The following is a 17,755-nucleotide window of genomic DNA, read 5'->3' on the forward strand; positions in this document are numbered from 1 at the left end:
AGACACTATAAGCTCTTTATCTTTAGTTCATTTTAAAGGGACATGACTAAAATCAGAAGCAACCCTTTTCCAAAACAATGATGTGCTTCTAGAATGTTAGGTAAAATTTATTATCCAGACGTGTTAGGTGTTAACACATATCAAAGGCATCCATATTCTTTATTATAACTTGATTTGGGATATGCAAATATAGCAATATCTTTCTAGAAGAAAGTCTGTAGCATCACATATATTAGGGTATAGATGAAGCAAGTAAGGACCAAGAATATGTGAGTTTAGGCATGGTTGGAGGGCAAATAGTCTTAGGATAAGCAATGGAGGCAAAAGTATAAAGGCCTGGTCAGATGAGTGAAAGAGGTAGTCATTGCAGATGGCTAGCTCATAGTAGATGCTCAACAAATCATTGTAGAATAAATTAATAAGTAGTTGAATTTAGGGAGTTTGCGAGGTAGAAAAGTTATCAAAGTCAGAGGAAACAAGGGTCTAGTCTGACACTGCGGAATTTGAGGCAGCAGCACCATCCATTAAGAACAATGAAATACATTCTGTTCATAGGAATGGATCTTTTTGTCCTTTGGCCTATTTTATTCTTCCAGCTGTGTATCATCGGCAGCTCTAAGTCCCAGGTGAGTAATTATAGCTGGAGAAAGTCAAGGGCTTGCAGGTGCATCCTGAGTTTGATTGGAACAGGGGCAGAGGTGCTAAGATTACCAGGAGGTTCTTACATTAGCATTGCTTATGAATATTCTCACTTCCAAGTGGTGTTTTATGCATAAGAGTGGAATGTGCCCCATTTATAAGCCAAATGATCTCAACTATCCAGGGCAGTCCTTCATGTGCATCTGCTTCTTGGCAATCAAGTAACCCATCCAAGGTTTACGGAAGCCTTTTCCAGCCAGAGGACATGCTAAAGAAAAACCTCTTGGCTTCAGGCACCATCATAACATAAATAACCAGAGTTCCTTTCATGTGGGGGTGGTGAAGATTGGAATCTTACTAGAATTAGAACAATATAATCCTGCCTCAGATATCTCTAGATAGTCAGGGGGTCCCACGTACTTCTACCCTAAGGTATTTATATCTCTTCATATGCCTATCATTTATTTCTCCTTTAGTAGGTAGAACTAAATCATTAATGGTATAGATGAGTGCTTCATTCTGTAAATTACCTTTTGGTCAGGTTTTAGCGAAATTCTAATCACGTCTGCTTTAATGGAAAATATTGATGAGGTTTAGAAACAAATCCTGAAATATTTGCCTTTTAAAATTATTATTTGCAAGTAACAAGGTTTACTAAATATTAACAGTTTCACTTAAGTCTATGCTCACTACATTAACTTTTAAAAATAATTTTCTATAAATAAGGGAATTTTGAAAACCACTATAACTTTTCCAATGTGGCCTTTCTAAAACCAATGGGGACTGATAGATTGAGTAGCTGTATTCATTAATAATTTTTAGGGAAAAATATATAAACATTTTACATTTTCTCTTTGGAGAGACTGGCTCTGAGCCAGTACAGCAGAGGAGGAAAAAAAATACTTTCTCAAAACACAGTTAACTCCCTGACTAAATGTGTGAAGGGAAAACCTAATTTAGCAATAATGGAAGGATGTATATTTCGAAACAAAGGCTTCTTTTGGAAGCTTGTGTCAAATTAGTTGGCCATGGATTGAACGAGAATAACAGACAATGCACTTGTATAAAACCCAGCTGCTGTCTCTAATATTTAGTAATGAACTACTTTTTGTATATGAAGATGACGATACTAACCAACTGGAAATATGGCATGTGTTGTGAGTAGTGTCTCCAGGAGTGAGGCTGGATTATTTTGATCTTCCACACTCTAGGGCCCAGCCCCTCTTGGATCTCTTGCACATATTTGTGCAAACGAGGTATAGTCTGTGACCAAGTAACAGAGCCAAGCCAACTGGCACAGAAAAAGTTCAAATCCATGACTTTGGTCTATTTAGTCCTGCATTCAAACACACTGAGCTAATCATTCACACATCACTGAACATCACAAATATGTATAGTCACCAAAAGTCAAAATAATAATTCTCTCTCTTATTCTGTCTTGACTATAGGTTTCCCATTACCATAACAGTTTAAGCTCATATCATATGACTAGGTTATGTGGAAATGTACTAGATTTCTTATAACATGGCATGTGGTTTATTTTTTTTCTAATTGTTAATGACAGTCACTAATTATAGTGCTTAGTTCAGCCTGTTAGTGGTTATAGAAATTTAGTAGTTAAAAAGAACCTACTAATGCATAAAACCCACTTGTTGTTCTTTATATTAAAGACAACAAAGAATATGATGCCTATCTGTCTTACACAAAAGTGGACCAAGATACCTTAGACTGTGACAATCCTGAAGAAGAGCAGTTTGCTCTTGAAATACTGCCAGATGTCCTGGAAAAACACTATGGATATAAACTCTTCATCCCAGAAAGGGACCTGATTCCAAGTGGAAGTAAGTACTTTCAAGTTTTGTATTTAAAAAGTTTTGTTTCTTTTATGAAGTTATATGGAGGCTTCGGATGTCAGAGCCAAGTATTTAGATAGTTATTTCTCACAGGAGATTTTATTAAATTCAAATTTCTCCACTATGCCTGTGTTCTAGCACCCAAATTTTTTAAAAGGTACTCTCACTTACATTTTAGGTATGGTTTTAAAATTGTGCCTTAGTGGTATTTTTTTTATTATTATTATATTGCCCTAGTGTTCTGAGAAGATGATGATCCTTTAAAAAAATCTCTAAGTCAAGTCTTTTCAAGGCATTTCAGTTCCAAAGCTGGTCTTCTGTCATTGTGCTTCCACTTATACCTACAGTCATTGTCACTAATAACTGAAAATATGCCTTGTTATTCATTCCCAGATTTATAGAAAAAAATCCACATTAAAAAATATGTACATGAGGCCATTGGATATAGAACTTTCACTGTGTATTTAAATTATTTTAAAGAAGTTCTGGACTATGTGGGCTTGAATGCTACTTTTAAATTATGCTACATATTGAAAGCTATATTTGAGCTTTTAGAATAAATTCAGGTTCAAGTAAAAAATATATATTTAGTTCCTGTTCATGTTCACAGTGCTGTACAGGCTAAAGCATAAGGGGAATACAGAAAAGCCTAAAATATGTCCCTCCCTTCAAAGAGTTTAAAATGCCATTGAGGGAAAATAAAACTGCTAGAATTAGTTTGCGTGTGAGTCTATCCTTGGGGGGGGGGGATTCAAATGTGACTACAAATCAGAATATGGTAATTTGTACACATGTGATAACAAAATTAAAAAGTTTATATTTTCCATTTTTACATAATTTCATTTCATGTTTATAATAACCCTATGTGGAAAAAGAGCTGATAGTATTACCCCCACCTTACAGATGAGAAAATAAGTTCAAGAAGTCCAGGATCAGATAGCTGGCAAATGGTAGAGCTAGGATTAGAACCTAGATCTATTTGACTCTGGTTCTTAATCCACTAGATCATGCTATTACTCCATAACATTTATTCAGATTATCAGCAGTCCACCAAGGCCACTAAACTGAAAGGAGATAATTTGAAACACTTGGATTTTGGTTGTTTATCTCTTTTCTCAGAATGCATATGTATCTAAGTATGTTTCTGTATGCACATGAATACGCACACTTAAATGTACATAGAAAGGAAGAAGACAATATTTACTGGTCCATTACCTCCCTGTACCACAAACATAATAATTTCCCAAACTCCTTCTCATAGTATTCTACTCTTTTCTTTCTGTAATTCCCTTCATCTTTATGACTTGAGATACCACTTCTACATTGATTGAACCCCAAGAAACCTGCTGATACCTCTGAGTCACCTTCGATTCTTCTCTCTTCGATCTCTCTCCCAAATCCAGTGTCCATTGCATCTTCTCCATTCTCAGTTCTACCATTCTAGTGTAGGTCCAAATCACCTCATTACTACAATGTTGATTACTCTCTGCCTTCCTTATTTTTCTTCTCATCCATTTCCACAAATGTGTATAACTCCTTGATCATGTCACTCCCCCATTCAACCTTAAATTGTTTACCATCTCCTATAGGATTAAATCCATAACCCTCAGCTAAACACTTCTGTAATCTGGTGCTAGCCCAGATTGGTCTCCTAAACTTGTCTCTTACCATTTCCCCTACTTATACCTTTCACTCTAACCACACTGTGCCTTTGATATACATTGTGTGTCCTTGTAATGCTTTTGTTCATGCTAGCCTTTTATATCTTTGCAAATCTTACTTAGCCTTCTGTATATCACTGCCTACGTAAAAAGCCCATAATAATTTATCCAGCCCTAGAGTTCACCATGCACAGTTACTTGTTGGCCTATAAACTTTTTTACTCCTGTGATATTTTACATTCTTTTATTGTTTTATATAGTTTCCCATCTATTTATATGTTATCTACTCAGCAAGATTGTAAGCTCCATGACGGCAGGGACTGTATTTCATTTATCCTCATACTCCTGTCATGATCTAACAGAAAATTTGAGCTCATTGGGTGCTTCATAGGTGCTTGTTGATTTTGTTTGAGCAGTGTCTAAGATAGGAGGAAATAATGAGGATGCAATAAGTAAGGGTTTAAATTTTTGCATGACAGTACCTAAATGTGAAAGCTAAAAAAGAGCTTTCTACTGAAAGAAAAAAACTGTAATTCATAGGAATAGTCTCAGTCCTTAAAATAAGCTAATGAATATATTGCTTTTTTTTATATTAGAAAGAATACTTATAAGTGGTTGAACGTTGATGAAAAAATAAAAACATTTCTTTACTATTTTTGCTTAATTTATTAAATTACTATTTATTTTTTCTATTTTGCCAAGAGCATCTTTTTAAATGTAGAAATTCTGCAAAATCAATTTTTAGAGTGATAATATCCTAAATTGTGTTAAATTAATATCATTACCAAAGTGGAATTTATATTCTCTGTTAAGTCATCTTCAATAGGATTCAATGTGGTGCTGAGTTTTCTGTCTTCTTGCATTCCAAAATTGTTAGCACCACAGTAGGCAGTCTTTATCAACTCCGCCAGTTCTTCTGAACTGGAAAATGTTGCTTCACCATAGTGTACATCAGAAAGGGAAACGGGGATAACATGGAACACAGGAGAGTCACTTTACCTAAGACTCAGTAGATGACACTTGCTTATTATGTAAAAAAGAAGCTATTGTGCATAGGTGAGAGTCAGACCCAGGCAACATGAGGGTGAAAAAGATGCATCCCCAAATTATATCTTCTTAATGCTCCCATATAGTCTATTTTGGTGACCTGACAGGTCAATTGAATCAACACACTTATATAGGCCATATTTCCGAGCTCAAAACTACAAGATTTGAGTTGAGGACTGTAACATGCTGAATAAGAGATGATAGGACGTTGTCACCTAGTATACCCTGACATTTAAAGAACTTAACATAGGGGCGCCTGGGTGGCTCAGTTGGTTAAGCAGCTGCCTTCGGCTCAGGTCATGATCCTGGAGTCCCGGGATCGAGCCCCGCATCGGGCTCCCTGCTCAGCGGGGAGTCTGCTTCTCCCTCTGATCCTCCCCCTCTCATGCTCTCTGTCTCCCATTCTCTCTGAGATAAATAAATAAATAAAAAAAAATCTTAAAAAAAAAAATAAAAATAAAGAACTTAACATAAAAACACCCAAGAAGTAATTAGGATGGCAGAGATTTTATAGTCCATAGAAGATCATTTTTTTTTTTTTTTTGAGATTATACAACCATCAGACTGAGCAGGGATTTGGATCCTGGGTACTCAATGGTACACAGGAAGACTCCTTTTACAAGTAAGCCATTTGGGACAACTATGCAGTTTTTAGATGCAACCACTGGAGGGTGTTTGATTTTAATCCTTCCTTCCTGAATGAGGAAATTCATGTTCTCTGAATTCCGATTTGCAAGTGTAACCTGCAGAAGTTCTTAAAAAGGCCCTTTGACAATTTTTCTTTTTCCATCAACATCTCAGAGCTGGCTGAGCAGTCACCATGTCACAATTAACGAGTTTTTCCTTGGCATTTTTAGCACGCATTCAGGAAGTCGATGAAGTATATGAATAATATACTTGATTTACACATGAATGACAGAGTAGAACATTTTGGGCTTGGTGTATGTGTGTTATTAAAGAAGCTTCTGTGGTCTGTATTTGCAGCCATTGGTACAGATTTAACAGGTTATGCTATATAAATATAGACACATTCCTGGGGGGAAAAACTAGTTACAATATTATAAGCTATGTTTGTCCCTCACATCTCATTTAAAATATGTTGACCCAAGACTACTCCTTCCTCCAAAAACTAGCAATGAGGCCTTTGAGGATTGTAAAAGCAGACTTCATAATATCATCCTTGATCTACAACAGTAATTTTCTATGAATCAAATTAATGAGGTCTATGACATTATCCCATTAATGTTTAATGTCTTCACTTTTGATGTATCTTCAGTTTCTTTTGCACCACTCTCATGGTATTCCAACTCAATCTCATTAACACACAAACTTTTCCAATGCATACAGTTTCAAAAGTACATGAAGGGGACTCCCCCAACCTTCTCTCTGTCTCTGTCTCAGTCTCTCTCTTCCTCATATGACCAACAGTTCTCAAAATGCTTCAATAGAAAGATGTCACTTTCCAAGGTGAGGTGGTGTCTGCACTGTTCCCACATGCTCTACTAGGGAAGTATCCTTTGGCCATCATGAAGTAGCAGAGATGGGGAGATTTGACACAAATATTTTTCCTAAAGGCTAAAACTAAAAGTCTTCAGATCTGGACATTATTTTCCTGGCAGTGGCCTGCCTTTCCATTCTTGAGCCTGTAGCCAGGATCTTCCTTATGTTTTCTCAGGTTTGGTGCCTGAATGTGGCAAGAATTCCTACTTTCCAGTAAAAATTTAGTTTGTCTCTTCCCAGGCTAGAAACATCTGTCCTGAGAATAGCAAAAGCAACTTTGTTGCCAACAGGCATCTGAATGTCAGAACTGACAGGCAACCAAAAGAAAGCCAGATAGAAAACACCCTACTCAAACTGCCTAGAGACACAAACTTGAGAAGTAGAGATTTTCTCACCCCTGCAGCTGCTGGGTTTTGTGGTGTAAAGTACTGTACACAGAGCACATTGTGTTCATGGGGCCTAGTGGATCCTTGAGGAATGAACAGATGTGCTCTGAAGCTGACATGTGACCAATAGAACCCAGCTGTGCAATTGAGATCCTGAGACTGGGAACATTTTTGGATGAGTACCATTTAGGTTCTCTATCCCATCTTATCTCAGTGCTTCTGCAGGGATTAAAAAACATAAAAATATAAAAGGTTATTGAATTAGGCTGAGGGTCACTGATCAGATGGAGAAAATAGCATTCTAAGACTAAAAGTAAAAGCAACCCAGTCCTGTAGCTGTTGTTTGCCTTTGAGAGAAAACATTCAAGGTACTTAAAAATGCATATGCAATACTTATTAACAATTATAAATTGAGCCAGTTCTGTCTGAAGCTTTAGAAAAATCTATAAATATCTAAGTGGACTTTGAAGAGAGAAAAAAATCCTTCAAAGGCATTTATCTCAATTTTCCCTTCTATTCATAGAAAGACTGAGGGGATCTCTATGTGAGTTATTCATGCATTATTATGCTAGAGAAAGACATTAAAACTAAAGATATTGTCATACATATGTTTGATCAGCTCTGTCTGTTGAAGTTATATTTATGAATTTGGCCTCAAGTATCAGTATTACTGAAGGAGTAATTGAGTGAGTGAAACGCAAGAATCCTATAACTCCAGTAATTTAAGGGAAAATGATAATGTCTGATTACATTCTTGCATTTCCTCACTATTCTAATCTTCAGTTTTCTAATGCTTAGTGCTAGCCATGTGATTGTGCTGACAATGGAATGACAAATGAGTGGAGAATACATCTGGTGTCAGATGATCCCTAGTCACTTCTAAGTGAGGCATGCAAAAAATATTTTTGTACATGGATCTGTAAGTACTCATTGCCAATAGTTCCTCTAATAGCTGGACATATTGGACACCATTCAAGTATATTTTCCTTGGGGAGTAATAAAATCCTTTTCTAGGCATTCTGATGTCTGTGACCTAAAAAGTGTGAGGCAGGGGTGACATACACAACCATGGACATTTAACACATTGTGTGCAATTTACTCACATGGAATAAAATTAGGTATGCCCACTATCCCCTTCATGTTAAAGTCAAGAGAAAGGGAATTATACCCCAATATGCCCCCAAATGTACTGAAGTCAATAGACTAAGGTTTCTCATGAAAGTTTGAGGTTAAGGAAGAACTGTGTAGAATTTCAATCAAGAAATCTACTGCTTGAGTGGCACAAAGAACAGGTACCTTAAAAAAAAAAAAAAAAAGAGCAGAAGACCAGGATAAAACTGTCTTTAAGTACAAAGGAGCTACAGAAAAGACAATATAAGGACCAGGTAGTCTTGTTCCCTATTCACTAAGATTGCACTGATTGAAATTAATTCTATCTACAAGTTTCTAGGGCATGAGGGTAAAGGAGAAAAGAGGAGGGGAAGGACATTTTGCAGACTTTTTTTGCTACTCTCCACATTATCTTTCCCTCAATATTCTCTGAATGTGTTCCATTACCTACCTCTACTCTCGGTAAAGAAGTGAAGAGAGATGAGAAAGAATTTAGAGATGTGGACAATATTCCAGAGTAGATTCTGCCTACTGTCATGCTTCCTCACCCACCCACAGGTAAAATGTAATAACAAAAGTAAGGGACCCACTACCAGAAATATGGTCTCCGAAGTCAAAACTGTGATAAATATAGTTTGCTGTACTTACAAGTCCCAGCAAATCCATGTTAACCATTGATCAACCAACCTATCAATAAGAATTAATTAGTATCCTTAACATTAGTCACTAGAGAACAAAACTCTTACCAAAAAATTTAACCCAATGAACTATCTATGAAATATCAAGCCAAGGACTTGGAGAGGGAGGAGAAAGGGAAAGTTTTTGTAAGGTAAGTAATATCACACACTGTTTAGAAAGCCCCTCCTTCCCACACATACACCTACTCAAATAAAAATTTTATTGCCTCAGTCTTTGTGGCAGACAACACAGGCAGAATCTTATATCTCCCAGAGGCAGAATCAAGACCCAAATCTTTAGTAATATCAGCCAAGATAAAGAGTCAGGTTGTCAACCTATATAACTCTTTCAGTAGGTTAGTATTAAGCGTCATTATTTAAAATGCAGATAGTATTTTCAGTGAGACTACATTATAAAATACCTCATTATAAGTGTCCAGTTATACCAGAGGGCTAATAATCTTTCCCAAATATATAGTGCTGAATAATCTGTTTTTCTCTGATACATAGGAAACCTTTACTATTTTTGCTGGTTTCTCCATACTAGTCAAAGGAAAGGACCCATCTTAATCAATTAGAAAGAACTCATTTCTAATTTCAATTTAGAAATTAAATCTTGATTTTAAGTCTTGAAATATTAACCCTATAGGTTTTAGAAATACCACTGTTGATAGCTATTAATTAGCTAATGTTGACCAAAAATTAATGAAGTAGTATCTATGTTAATGCATCCTGTCTCATCCTAGTGATTTGTCTATTTAACTGATAGTGGATGTACATAGCTGTGGGTATATTAAACTATTATTATTTGAACCTGGAAAAATAATAAATCATGTCTTTGTTTACAGGCTATTTGTCTTTTAACTTTTTAAAAATATGCCAACTACCCCTAACAATGACCCTGACATAAGATAATTTACAAGTAGCTAATTGATTAGTTTGATAAATCAGGTGGTTAGTAAGCAGTAGCAAGACCTCATGGAAATTCCTAAATATGTAAGGGTTTTTTTTTTCTCCCTTGTTCTGCCTACATCTGCAGTAGATTCAGCACCTGAGATTTAGAAGCATACTGAGTTCTTTTGGGAAAGTATTACACATCCCATTAGAAGCAATTTCTTGGGGCTGCCATTCTTCCTGTTTCTATTTTATTGCTTTATTTCTTTCTTCAGTTTACTTTTTTGCTTTATTAATAAGTGTCCTGTTTCCAAGTCACTTTTGTAGAGCTAATTCTACTTTTATAAATGCACTGTAATTTTGGTTTATACAACTGTCCCTGAAAGAAATTTTTAAATTGAATTTGCTTTCCTTTTAATAGTTTTAGGTAGTCACTTTCCTTGTTTCCTGTTGACCTTTCTTCATTCTTTAATAAGTACACATGCCAAAGAGGGCCTAGTGACAATGCATTTCCTTTCTAGAATATTTCCTAATTTCCGTCAACTCTCAGTATAGACAAAAGAAAAAAGGTTCTTTGCACTTGCAATTATAATGTGAAAAATGAATTAATACCAACTCAGGCACCCCTATCAAAACTATGTTCAAGGGGATTTTTTCTTTAAGATCACAAATAGATTAAATGTAATTAGCTTTATTTTGTGTCTGATAATTTGATACGGTTTCATAGCCTTGTCTAGAGAAGCAGAAGACTATCAGACCCAGGCCTCTTTAGTCTTTTCTGTCATCATAAGTCACTTCAAATCAAATTCTGCAAAGAAATAACTTAATTACCGCTTATTTAAGGGATATTTTATATTTTCTTTATTTGGAAAAAAGGGCCTTTGAGGGATTCCTGGTACTCAGTTGCTAAATTCGCCTGAATAAGTCAAGGCAAGATTTAATGAATATTCATGTGTGCTGTAGATGTAGGGATTTTTTTTTTTAAGTTTCCTTATTATCTCTTCATGGTAACAAGCTTTTTAAAATGGTTTCTGAAGATTTCTAAAATGTCCCCCACAAAACCACAGCTCTACCATGGCAAACACCACCGGCTGTCAGAGACTGCAGTAGCTATGGCCCGGCAATGTCTTAACATGATACCTGTTTCTGCTAAGTTTATTTGGAACTTTTCCAAACCTAAACCCCCTGATTGGTCTCTAATTCAGAGGCAGCAAAATTTCTCTGTAAAAGTCCAGATAGTAAATATTTTTGGCTTTGTGGGTCATATATGGTCTTTGTTGCATCACATTCCTTTTTTTTTTTTTTGTACAACCCTTAAAAAAACTATTCCTTGCTCACAGACCATGCAAAAACAGGACATGTTCTTAATGGATCATGCTCTAGTTTACAGTCATTGGATGGGAAATTATTTGGGGCACTTACTGCGTAGAAGCCAGCAACAACTCCCTGGCTAAAGATTAGCAAGTAAAAAATATTAACTCTACCTGTTTGGTCTCTTGTTAGTTTACTTGTATTTTCCATGATGGCTAGGTCCTGTTTTTTTCCCAAAGATAAAAAGACAGAAAGTAAAGACTTAATAAAGGAGGAAGGAAGTGGGTAAAGGGAGATAGACAAAAAGAGGAAGGGAGAGCAAGAGAGGAAAAGGCAGAAAGAGTGAGCAAGAAAGCAAAGAGGGAGATAAAAGGACAAGAAGGAGAAAGAAAAAGAAAGAAAGAAAAAGGACAGAAAAAGAAAGAAAGAGAGAGGTAGAGAGGAGCTTGGGGGTGGGGGTTGGTGGAGAAAAAAACATAGAGAGAAAAACAGAGAGAGAGCCAGAATATGGAAGCTAGTGCACAGTCTCTCCTTCTTTTCCTTAGAGCCAGGCAGCTTTTAAAGGCACCTCCCCAGCTGCTTTCAAACATTGAGGTTGCTGCCCAGCCACTGATCACCATCCCAAGAAGTGAAATGTGGGCTCCACATCTGAAAACTTCCACTTGGTTTTTCACCAAGTGAAATGGAACACGAAACTCAGGGCCCAAGCAAATGGCTCATGTTTTCTTTGGGACACTTGGTCTGTGTCTACCCAGGGAAAATTTTGATGTACTGACTGACTGACTCCAGTGCATATGATTAATGTATATATAGGGCAAACCAGGATAATTCAGACCTTTTTTTCTTCCACAGCAGGTTTTCAGCCGGAATTATCTGGATGGTTGCCTCAACTCTCCACTAGGCTTTGCCAGGATAAGCACAGCCAATGTAGTATGCAGGAGACAGGGACCACTCCCTCTATCCAAGGTTCCCTTCAACACCCACACCCTGTGCAGCTGAGCATAGTGGGATCTGTCCTGACAGTCATTCCTTCTGGAGGCAAATGCAAATTCTGTCTAATGAATCTCTAAGAAGCCCCCAAAACCCTAACTGTTGCATTTGGCTTAGCTGTCAATGGCAAAGTATAATAGATGGATGAAGGAAGAGAACGATATAAATGGGAAGAAAAATTGTACCCTGTTCCCTTCCCCATTCAGGAAAGAGGATAGTAAAAGCCAAAGCCCATAAATCCCAATCAAATTAATTTGTATGTATGTGTATAGTTTCTCTTAAGACTGTGGACACCTGGATTGTAATTTTTTTTCTTCTAGTAGAGATATGTATAGATAGACATACCTTTTGTTTTTAAAACTATCGTTAAAAAGTTAATTACACCACATCTCAACACATAGAAAAAGTGTTGCTCATAGAGGCATAGTTTATGTGATAGATGTGCTCCTGACAAAATTTGTACAGATCATTTTTTTAATTAAATGAAAACTACAATTAATGAGGGAAGAATACTACTTGGAATAACCCCTTGGTAAATTATTTTGTAAAGAATTCCTCTATAAAATTAACAACTAACTCATAATTCACCTGGAAAAACTGTATTTTCATGGACTCCTGCACTGATGCCATAATTCTGGGTTTCGGTTTTGTTTTGTTTTGCTTTGCTTTGTGTGGAGGAAAGGTGAAAAGAATAATGGGAAAGATGCATGATAGTTTATTTTACTGTATCTTACAGATCCAACCTCTAATGATGAAGCTTCCCACATAACTTCTTTCTTTTTGGGAGCAGGAAGAAAGGAAGAAAATGAAGAGTCAGAGCTGTTGATACATTGGGATAAAATTTTTCCACTCTATTGAAACTTTCTACCTTTCCTTCCATTCTGTTTCACCAGTTCTCTAAGTGATAATTACAGAGTGATAACTTCCCCATTGCTGCTTGTGTGGTGTTTTTATTTTGTTTTGGTTTTTTTGTTTTGTTTTGTTTTGTTTTTATTTACTTTATTTTTTTCCAGATTTCAATGCTGATTTTTTCCCTGAATAAATAATCTCTTTAAATTCTTAAGAGCTTCCCTCTACACTTAGAAATTGCCTTACAAATAGTCATTGTAACTACTGCATGAGAAAGTCCTAAAATGTATTAAGTAAAAACCAAAACAATAGTAACAACAAATTGTTAAATGAGCAATTCTATGTGTATCTCTTAAAAAGTTTTTTGTTTATCTATAGGGTGTGTAGAAAATTTACTCATTTTTACTTGTCAAAGTGTTCTTGCTTCCTAGTGGTGGAAATAAAATCCTGGAAAAGAGAGATATCTGTAAAATATGCATCTGTAAAATAAGTTTCTCTTTTCAAATGGCTGTTTGGTGGCCCCACACTATGTACTGGACATGACTCCTTGAAAGCAGTCTGTAACCTTGGGCAGATTTGCAGTGACAAATGTTGCTATGCTTCTGTAAGCACTGCTTCTGCTAGAGGGCACTGTACATTAGACAAGGCCTTGTGCTCTGCTTAGTAAAGACAGCTCTCTGTTGCCGCACCTGTGTCCAAGTCTCCATTTGTTAACACATGTGTGTGTTTCCCTTTTTGGTGGATAAGACTTTGGGATGCATGACTGCAAAAGGATTATTCCGCAGAATAAATAAATCTAGAGTTAGTTGAGTGTTTTTCTACCATGAAAAGACTATAACATATTTACCTCACTCTCAGAATTGCTCCACAAAGTAGGGCAAAGACTTCTCAACTGACAGACTCCCCCTTTACCCTTTTACAGTTTGTTCCACACCATCCCCCACCTCTAACTTCACCCCTTACTCTTCCCCAGAACAAAGAGCAGCTGGTTCAAATTAAACTCCTGGGCACACACATACCACTTCCCTATCTCTCAGTTTGAAGGGCAACATGGAGAACCTAAGATTGCATATAACAAAAGGTATTCTGAGAAACAAGCTATGATTCTAGAAGAGATTTTCCACTATTTCTATCAGTTATCTTTGAAGTAGTTCAGATACATACCCCCTAGTTGTTTAGTAGTTTGGTAGTTTAGTAGTTTAAAAATATGGGAAAAACCAAAGCAAACCCATAAATACAGTGACCCTTCATTCATTAAACAGCTCCATTTCTTTTTTCATCAATCTGATGATTACTTGTTCCCCTAGAGCTGTTGATACATTGACATTGGGATAAAATTTGGAAGCCTGCCTTGAATTAAATGATTAAATAAATAAAAATAGCTGAAATACACCTAAGCTCTGAAGAAGTCAGTTTTGTGTTAGTCAACAGAACACTGTAAGTAATGATGAGGGGAAAGAAAATAAGTATTATAAGCAGAGTTTTGTTTTCATTGTTGTTTTTAAGGAAATGTACTTTCTTTTTTTTTAAAGATTTTATTTATTTATTTGACAGAGAGAGAGAGACAGCGAGAGCAGACACACAAGCAGGGAGAGTGGAGAGGGAGAAGCAGGCTTCCCTCCAAGCAGGGAGCCTGATGCGGGGCTCAATCCCAGGACACTGGGATCATGACCGGAGCCAAAGGCAGACGGTTAATGACTGAGCCACCCAGGCGCCCTGGAAATGTACTTTCTAAATGTGCAGCACAAGAAAAGAAAATGTGATGTACCTTAGTGAAAAACTGGCTTTTGCTATATTAGAGTGCAAACCTAATGCTTTAAAGACTGGAAATGTCTTTATTTTACTCTTTCTCTCTTTCTGTGATTTGTAGCATACATTGAAGATCTCACAAGATGTGTTGAGCAAAGCAGAAGACTTATTATCGTGCTAACTCCAGACTATACTCTCAGACGAGGATGGAGTATTTTCGAATTGGAAAGCAGACTCCATAACATGCTAGTCAGTGGAGAAATCAAAGTGATCTTGATTGAGTGTACAGAATTAAAAGGAAAGGTGAATTGCCAGGAAGTGGAATCACTAAAGCGCAGCATCAAACTTCTGTCCTTGATCAAGTGGAAGGGACCCAAAAGCAGCAAATTAAATTCTAAGTTTTGGAAGCAACTAGTATATGAAATGCCCATCAAGAAAAAAGAAATGCTTTCTCGGTGCCATGTTCTGGACTCTGCAGAACAAGGACTTTTTGGAGAACTCCAGCCTATACCCTCTATTGCCATGACCAGTACCTCGGCCTCTCTGGTGTCATCTCAAGCTGATCTCCCTGATTTCCACCATTCAGATTCAATGCAAATGAGACACTGTTGCAGAGGTTATAAACACGAGATGCCAACTACCACCTTGCCAGTACCTTCCTTAGGCAACCACCATACTTATTGCAACCTGCCTCTGGCACTACTCAATGGACAGCTGCCACTTAATAATACCCTGAAAGATACCCAGGAATTTCACAGGAACAGTTCCCTGCTACCTTTATCATCCAAAGAGCTTAGCTTCACCAGTGATATCTGGTAGTAAAAACTCTGAAGTCCTCTGAACATCTATGTGAGCATAAAGAATTTCTGCTTTATCAAGCATAAAGTACACCTAATAACATCGAGGTGCTGAAAAAGTGTTCAAAGTAGAAGGCACAGAATCCCTTTTGTACTTAAAATTTTTGTTTACATTTCCAGAATAGTGGGGTTTGGGGGGAAGAAGGACCTGTTTTTGTAGTATAGTATCTTGTTTCAACGTATAGTTTTGATTTCTTCCTGAAAAGAAATATTTAAATATCCTTTTGTTTTAGAGTAGGTTTTATGATACCATTTGGACTACAAACTTAGTTAGATGAGGTATCTTCCCCATATTTATAAATATTTCAGTATTTACATGGTATTTGAAACAAGGAAAACTTAAAGACTTGAATTTGAAAATTCTGAATTAAGAGTAAGGGGAAAAGAGAACTTCTACAGAATAACTGAAAAATCAGGAATTATCAAGAAAGAAGTGTTGAAGCACCCCAATTAGAAGATTGTTTGTAGAAGAAGATCGGTTAAGAAAAAATGTGATTGAAATGTTTGGAACTTCTTCAACATACTGGGCAACTTCTCTAGACTAAATCAACAGCTCATATGACAGCTGATAGTTGTATAGGGAAGCACATCTTCTGTAGGCAAACTGGTAGGTAGGCAAACAATATGCATTTCTTAAGTAAATGAATAGAGAGGCTGCTAGTTCTTTGAAGATGATTTTAAAGAACTCATGGCTTTCTAGCCTATTTCAAAAGTTTTACAAATTTGAAAACACATTTTAAGATGCACATTTTATTGTTTGCTAATAATTCACATTTGAATTTTTTCCAAATGATCTCTTGACCTGCTTTATACGAAGATGTGCGCATCTTCCTACTTTTTTACAGCATCATTGGAGTTTGAATTTAAATAAATATTAACTGCAAGTGTCAGCAGTAGAAAAGAAGTAAAACAACAATATCAACAGATGAAGTGCAAAATGATTCACGTTTACTAGTGGTAGAGCAGCAATTGCAGTGATTCTCATCTAAAATGTAGTTGTGAAACAGACTATTCTGTACATACACAATATCTTCTTGGCCATGTGTGCAAGGTTCCTGCAGAAGTGTCTCTATTCCTGGTGCTTCAAAGAGTATATTTTATAGACTAAACTTCTCCACCTTCACATTATGACCGTGGCTGTACCACACCAGAAAATCCCTGTGAATGATCTAAAATATTATGAATTTGCTGTAAGGATTGTGCCCCTATTCTAGTATTTATTGTGGATTACCACTTTGTGTTCTTTCCAATTACTCAGTTTTGGTGTGTTCTCTACCAAGATGCCTGTGGGGGCCAATTTTTTATCAAGGTTGATTCTGGCACCTTGCAAATGGTTTGTAAATCGTGTTTTTGGACAAATATAAATAAGGACAGATGTACACAGTGTGTAAAAATTAAGAATTTGCCCCACCCTTGTAAATGTGAAACTCAAATGTATAAGAGAATGTTAGATAATATGTTTTGATTATTTCTTTCAACCTTTTTACATTATTGATTCCCTGTGATCCATGAAAGTTTTGTTTAAAGTACTTGTTTCTCCATTGCTTTTCTATATCCAGCTGCTCAGAAAATACATTATGCTTCAACAATATGTAAAAGCTTAGCAGTAATACATGTTCCTTTCATAGTGGGACAATTAGTTGCTCCTTTGAAAAGTCCTGTTCAACACATATAGGTGTTTCATAGATGTATTGTTTCCACTGAGAAAGGTGATTTTGCTTCTGTAAAAAAAAAAATAGGTATTTCAAAATGGAAATTTATCAATTCCAAACTGTTTTCCAAGTGTTATAAAGTTATATTTACTCTTCATTGTTCTTTAATGATATGTGTAATTACTAAGTTAATAATCTGCATGAAATGAGTAGTATATATGTTTAAGTGACCAATTGTATTTTTTATTATTTTGTTTTCCACAGAAGCCTAGATCAATTCAAATAGAATGTTCAGTGGTATTTTTAAACTAATAGTTCTGTATTGAGCATGCCAGTTCTGAAAATATAACATGGGTCTCTCCGCTTCCTTTATTTACAATGATTAAACGTGGGTAGCAATTTGAGTTGGCTGGCCACAATGTGTCCTTTCACTACTAGTAAGTACTCAAAAACAGAGCATTCACACTTGTGCTGGGGAACTTGACAAGAAACCTTTTCTACCATTTTCAGGAACCAATGTGTACACTATCTATAAAAATTTATTTCTAGATGGCAATTCAAAATTTGATTTTCATCTGAG

General features: G+C 36.2%; 1 protein-coding gene across 1 annotated transcript in view; it reads left to right on the top strand.

Moving 5' to 3' along the window:
• The window catches only part of IL1RAPL2 (interleukin 1 receptor accessory protein like 2), a 639,368-nt gene extending 622,069 nt beyond the window's left edge, over nt 1-17,299 (top strand). The window contains exons 9-10 of the mRNA XM_064573611.1: nt 2,310-2,480; nt 14,788-17,299. Of these exons, the coding sequence (XP_064429681.1) occupies nt 2,310-2,480; nt 14,788-15,485 (869 nt within the window). The 3' untranslated portion in view covers nt 15,486-17,299. The remainder of the gene's footprint in view (nt 1-2,309; nt 2,481-14,787) is intronic.
• The last annotated feature ends 456 nt before the right edge of the window (nt 17,300-17,755 follow it).

This window comes from Mirounga angustirostris, unplaced genomic scaffold, assembly GCF_029215605.1.
Source record: "Mirounga angustirostris isolate CCGP_5_RB_7025 unplaced genomic scaffold, mMirAng1.0.hap1 SCAF_11, whole genome shotgun sequence".
Lineage (NCBI taxonomy): Eukaryota > Metazoa > Chordata > Mammalia > Carnivora > Phocidae > Mirounga > Mirounga angustirostris.